This window comes from Tupaia chinensis, unplaced genomic scaffold, assembly GCF_000334495.1.
Source record: "Tupaia chinensis unplaced genomic scaffold, TupChi_1.0 Scaffold000280_1, whole genome shotgun sequence".
Classification (NCBI taxonomy): Eukaryota; Metazoa; Chordata; class Mammalia; order Scandentia; family Tupaiidae; genus Tupaia; species Tupaia belangeri.
In genome coordinates this window covers 361,973-368,261 of record NW_006159763.1, presented here as the reverse complement: position 1 = coordinate 368,261, position 6,289 = coordinate 361,973, and the positions used below count along the sequence as shown (strand labels likewise).

At 58.1% G+C, this 6,289-nt stretch overlaps 1 protein-coding gene across 1 annotated transcript in view; it reads right to left on the bottom strand.

The window, feature by feature from the left end:
* ABCB8 (ATP binding cassette subfamily B member 8) overlaps window positions 1-5,047 on the bottom strand; it is a 13,951-nt gene extending 8,904 nt beyond the window's left edge. Inside the window, 8 exon segments of the mRNA XM_014588491.2 lie at window positions 10-46; window positions 147-232; window positions 315-476; window positions 1,111-1,216; window positions 1,343-1,437; window positions 1,512-1,667; window positions 2,058-2,370; window positions 4,871-5,047. Coding sequence (XP_014443977.1) covers window positions 10-46; window positions 147-232; window positions 315-476; window positions 1,111-1,216; window positions 1,343-1,437; window positions 1,512-1,667; window positions 2,058-2,370; window positions 4,871-4,965 — 1,050 coding nt within the window. The 5' untranslated portion in view covers window positions 4,966-5,047.
* Window positions 5,048-6,289: the final 1,242 nt, after the last annotated feature.

The following is a 6,289-nucleotide window of genomic DNA, read 5'->3' as shown; positions in this document are numbered from 1 at the left end:
CTCCTCGGCCTTGCAGCGTCATTCCTCCAGCTCCGCCCCGTAGCGTCTGGGGAGAGGCCGGCAGTGCTCAGGAAGCAGCTGGGCTGCTGTGGGGCAGGGGTTGTGGGGGCGACACCCCAGCTCTGGGCTCACCCTCCCCCACTCACTCCTCCTCGCGCTGCTCCATGGCGAAGGCGCGAACGGTCCGCACGTTGCCCAGGGCCTCGTCGGCTACACCCATCGCCTTGGCGACCTGCAAGCAGCCGGAGCACCGGGGAGCCGGTTGGAGTCGGGAGGGGTTGCTGGGGGTGGCAGGGTTGGGGGAAAGCTGTCACCTGCTCCTGACACTGGCGAGACAGTCTGCGGAGCCCTGAGCCCATCAGGGTGCCCACGCCCATCATGGTGGGTGTAGCCACCATCAGCAGCAGTGTGAGGCGTGGGGACAGCAGGGACAGGGACACCAGACAGCCAGCCAACTGGGTGCAGCTTCGCAGTCCCTGGGGAGAGGAGGGGCTTGGTCACTCAGCACGGTCCACTGCCCACACTCCACACGCCGAGGCTGAGGCCACAGGTCTGAGCCCTGGGAGGCCCGGTGCCAGCCTTTGGTAACTGAGCATCACCCATTCTTGACCAGCTGGTGTAGAACCAGAACGCCTGGGGGCCAAAGCACCCCACCCCAGACCAACCCCACTTCTCTCGCTCCTGTCTGTTCTAGAAGCTGAAAGGACAGGAGTACGGGGCTGCCACCCAGCGACCACTGGGGCATGTGTGCCTCATTCAGAGGTCGCGGGGGTGCGGGGGCTGAGGGGTGTGGGCAGGACAGGAGTGAATAGCAAAGCACCGGCACCCAGGGCTTGGGGTGACCAGGTGCTCTGGGGACAAGGTAGGCTGAGAGCTCTGGCTCCTGCCAGGGAGGCTCTGGTCTGAGCTTTGGGGAGAACTCCGGCAGACAGGGTTTCAGAACCGTGGCCACGTGCGCCCCGAGCTCGGATGCTGCCCCAGCCCCTCCTGTACAGCTTCCTTCCCACAGGGCAGGCTTCTCCTGTCAGCCTGAGTCTCAGCTCTCAGCAGGGCAGGTACAGGGAGTCCATACTGGGTGCGTGTGTGTATGGCGGACCTGGGGCCACTGACCTGGGAGATGACGAGCTTGAAGGACGATTTAAACTCCTGCACATCGGTCGTCAGTCGGCTCACCAGCTGCCCTGTCTTTTTGGCATCAAAGAAAGCAATGTCTTGTCTGGCCGTGGCAGGTGGGGACAGCAGGTGGGGAGAAGAGGGAGTCGTTACTTCAGGACAGGCCCCAGCCACAGCTGCAGCCGCAGCTGCAGCCCCAGCCCTGCTCACACCCTGGCCCCAGCAGTACCGCAGCAGGGAACTGAAGAGGGCCCTCCGCATGTCCACAGCCATGCGCTCGCCGATGTGGGACAGCAGCGCCAGGTACCCGAAGGTCAGCAGGCCCTGCGGGAGAGGCCGGTGCACTCAGGGGTGCCTGGGGTGGCTCCTGAGAGCGGCACGCCCACCTCCCCCTGTACCTGGATGCCATAGAGGACAAGCAGGTGCGCGCTGAGGTTCCGGGACTCAGCCATGAAGCTCCCCATGTGGTCCCTGGTGTACTTGGCCACGATCTCCACCAGCTGGCCCAGGAGCAGGGGGATCTGTACGTTCACCAGCGCCGCACCCAGGGCCAGCTGGAGCGGGGGCGGGAAACGAGAAGGTCCATCCTCTTCCCCACCTCCGCCGGGCAGCAGCCCCTGCTCTCCCTCTCCTGAGCCCTGCGCCCGTCCACACTGTCTGCTCACGTCCACGCTGTGTCTGCTCATGCAGACACACCAGTGCCTCCCAGGGAAAAGCCCAGGCTTCCTGCTCCTGTGGACCCTTGTACCCTGCAAGCTCGCTACCCTGGGCAGGTCCTCTTGCCACTCCTCCAACCCCAGGTCCCCGGCCAGCCCTGGCTGCTTCTGCGAGGTCCCCTCTGCAATGCGGGGAGGTGGGAACACTGCCTCTGTGCAGCTCCGGCTGGGTTTCTGCAGACCCTGGTTCACCCCATCCCCGGGATGGAGGAGTGGGGGAAGCCTCACCATGATGGCTACCCCCAGGACCAACACGTGGGGGCGTAGGAACTGCCAGAAGAGCTTCCAGTTAAAGCGGGACTCCACGACCCGAGGCACGGAGCGGGCAGGAGGGGCCTCTTCTGCCTCACACAGCGCCACAAGGAAGAGGCGGGGACCCCTACTCAGCACCACGGCGCCCAGCAAGGCTCCCCCAGCCCAGCCCCAGGCACAGGGGCTCCGGCTGGACACTGGGGGTACACAAGGGAGGTGGGCCCGTAGCTGGGACCGAAGCTGAGCCACGGCCCTAAGGAGGGAGGAGCCCCGGCAGCCATCAGAGTACCTGTGGGGAGAACGGCATGGATGGCAGAGGGCCGATGGCCCTGCAGCTGACCTGGCTGGGCCCTCCGCACAGCGGCGTCTCCTCTTCTTTCAGACTGATCCTGCCTCTCTCAGGCCATCCACACACACGGAAGCAGTCTTACAAACACTCTTCCCAGGCCAGGAGGTGGCATGGCGGTTATGGTGCTGGACTCCCACATGGCCTACTATAGTTTGAGTCCCAGACCCACTGCCTGTTCTTACATCTTCTCTTCCACTGTGTTCTTACGTGTGTCTGAAATTTTAGATAGTGGAGCTCACCCTTCTGCCCTCTGTAACTGTCTGGTTTCCCCATTAGGCTTTACGGACCCGAAGGACAGGAAGCTGGGTATCGAAGCACTCGCCAGAGCTCTGGTCCATAACAGAGGTTCGACAAAGGTTTGATGAGTGCACGCCTGCACTCGCTAGAGATGCGGAACAATGTGACGTGCCGAGTGCAGTGTTCTGCAAACCTTCAGGCTTACTACGGCCAACAGTAAGACAGGTACTCTGCTGCAACCCAGGACAATGAACATACGTTGGGTTGTCGGGAAAGTCAGGTCGTATTTTTCTATTCTGTGTAAAAATGCAGCATGACTTTTCCAACAACCCAATATATGCTGCACAAAATTGAAATGCTTCACAGAACAACACTTTCCCTAAATTTTTAACATGTGTTCTGAGTCTTCCGATTACAGTCACTTTGATTTTGTTTATTTACTCATAATAAAGCACATGTATGCACACACATGTGACGGCAGAGAGAGGGAAGCACACTGTTCAGGGTCTGGTTACTCTGTGGCCTTCCTCCAGTCCTCCAGCCCACAGAATCCTGGGTAAGTGTGCACGTGCCCAGTGTGCTCCAGGCTGACTGGCCCAGGGATGTGAACCGCGGTTGGCTTCCAGCTCCAAGGTCTGCCCAGCTACCAGCCGCACCACGGAGGCTGGGCCGTATTCCCTTTTAAATGGTGCTGTTCCACTAAATTTATTTCATGATCTACTGAGAAACAAAACCAAAAAACCAACGAACAAATATATACTTGGATGTTATTTGGTGTCTCTTCTTGGGTTTCTCTCTGGTTTAAATAATATCAACACCTTTATTCTCTCCCAAGGACTGTTTCCAAACCTTTCAATAATTTATCACGGCCACTTTCCGGCTTCTCTCGTCTTCTCCAAACTATAGCTCTAAGAAGGGCTTGGTCGTTGCCAAGAACTGGTGGATTACTTCCCAGCACCGGCACTCTTAGCTCTGGCTGCCCCAGCTCTTGGCCCCTCTCAATCAGACAGGCTTTTCAAATGACACAACTTGGGACCAGCAGATGGCACAATGGTTGACTGGTCTGAAACTCGGACCAGCAGCCTGAAACTCATGCTGGGCGCCTGTGCCCTCTGTGCCCAAAATCCCGAGAGGAGAAGGGAATAAAGTAGGCCATGGAGGTGGGGAGGGGGGTGATGTGTGATTTCCAGTTTCTGTCTCTTTGTCTCTAAGGCGAGCGTATGCGCCCTATAGCAAAAAACGCTCTTAAAAAAATAAAAAATAAGACAACCTCACATCTACCTGTCCTGCAGAATCTTCTGCCTGTCTAGCCCTCAGGTTCACCCCAGGATTAGAAGGAAATCAAGCCCTTGGGAACCAGTAGTTAGCGTAATGGCTATGTTGGCTATGTTGCTGGACTCCCACGTAGTTGACCATGGTTCGCGTCCTGGACCCAGTGGCTTAAAACTCACACCGGGTGCATGTGCGTGTGTGCCCAAGATCCCGAGAGGAGAATGGAGAAGGGACTGCGGCGTGACCATCCCCCCTGGGGGGTGGTGATTTCTCACTTTCTGTCTCTATGTCTCTCTGTCTGTCTGGTGACCACAGGCGCCCTACAGCGAAAATCTCTCCAAAAAAAAAAAAAAAAGAAGGAAATCAAGCCCCCACCTCTTGGATTTCCGTTCAAATTCTAGTCCAGGCTCCTTGTTTGTTTCCCACTTGTTTCTTTCTTTCCCTCCCGGGACCAAAACCTGGAGCGCTTTGCCAAGAACACATAAGTATGAGTTATGGCCCTGACTATCCCTGCTGACAGTGTCCAGCTCTAGGAACCAGTTTTGGTTTGGTTCACTTTGCATAGTGGGAGCATCGCCAATATTAAATGTCTCTCGTCGCTAACACTAAGTTCTGTCCAAATCCTTAAATCAATTCCAACAGGGAGGTCCGGGGCTGCTACGGCGCCCTCTGGTGGACAGCGAGGAGCGGTCGTGGTCACGTCTCCTCCGTCCAGCAGACATACGGACACAGACGCGCGGAGCCTCCTACTGGCACCTGGACCGTCACTCTAAATAATTAAGGCCAATTCCCCGGGGACTGACATTCTACCTGGGCGGGCCAGCCTACAGTTCCCAGCACGCCTCGCGCCTTCCCGGACTCCATCTCCCGGCGGGCCCCACGCCTTGCCGGCCGGTCAATGGCCCACGCTCCAAGGTTTGTCCCCTTTTACCTGAGAGCTGAGAACGTCTGGAAGCGAAAGGGCAGTAGCAGCCTGCCTGGTATAGGGCCACCCCGAATCCCGACCCGAAGTAAGTGCACCAACATGCTGGGGCGCGAAAGCAGGAGCAAACTGCAGCCGCAGGTTCACCCTCATTCCACCGAGGGCTCCATGTTGGCTCCCCGCCCCTATCCCGACAAGCCCATCGCGCCTCGACGATGATTGGTGGAGATACACATCAATCTCATTACAAGCTATGATTGGAGGAAATGTTGTTAGCGCTTCCCCTTCCTAAGCTGTGATTGGAGAGAATTGCCTACCGGCCCGCCCCCAACTCCTGGAGGCCCAAGCAGGAAGAGGCACTGTCTTCCGTCCCGGCCCAGTCGGCCCGGGGGGACGATTTGAGGGTTGCACAGTCCCCACCCCAGGCCCCGCCCCGGGGTCTCCACAGTAACGCGTGGGCTGCTGTCTGTCCATTTTCCTAAGGGAACTACCGACGGCCTCTAGGCGTCCTGGGGTGTCCAGTGAATGTTGAGCGCTGGCTCTGGGGGACAAATGAACACAAGTCGACTGGAGAGATTTTCAAAACACGTGCACGTGCCCGCCACCCACCCCGCCTCTCTGGCGAGCCAGGACTCCTGGCACGGCAGCCACGTGCCTTTGGGAGAAAACTTTCCTGGTGCTTCTGAGGCGCTCTCCCTGCCCCTCCGCTACTTCATGTCCCCGCAGAGGCCACAGCACGCGGGTCAGAATGCCTTGCAGCTGTCTTTAGCCTTACTGGGTCCTTGTAACTATCTGTTTGCTATATCTGCCTCTCCCGAGGGGCAGTGACTTCTTGGTGGGTAGTGGCTTCGCCCATTTCATGTTTTGTCCTCTTTTTCAAATGCTTGGCAGGGAAAAGCCCCCCACCCTTAATAAATCAACTTGAATTTGGAGTGGTGGTAGGTAGGCGGTCAGTGGGTGAAGCTAGGCTGGAACTGAGTAGGAAAATATGCCAGGATTGGCCTGAGACGGGTAGTGAGCTCAGGGTGTATGAGGAGGGTTCTGGATGTGAATCTGGTGGAATATTGGGGTGAGTGAGGTGGGGCGGGGACTAGGCGAAGCTGCACATACCCATCTTGCCAGAGTCTCCACAGAAACTTCCTGGTCCCTCTGCAACGTGGGATTCCCTTTTGCCACCTTTACAAGGGCTGGGTCTTATTTTCACAGCCCTGCTCGGGCTCAGGGATCAGCTGCTCTGACAGTCCTCCCAAGGAGCAGGCGCCCGAGGACAGGCACATCTGGACTCAGGTTTGGTAGGCAATTCCACGATTGCGTCCACACTCCTCCAGTGAACAGCCAGGGAAGTCCCTGGTTCCTCTCCCTTGGGCAGATGCCTGAGGCCCTGACACCTGCCGGCTGAGCCAGATCTCAGGAATGGGCTTCAGCAGG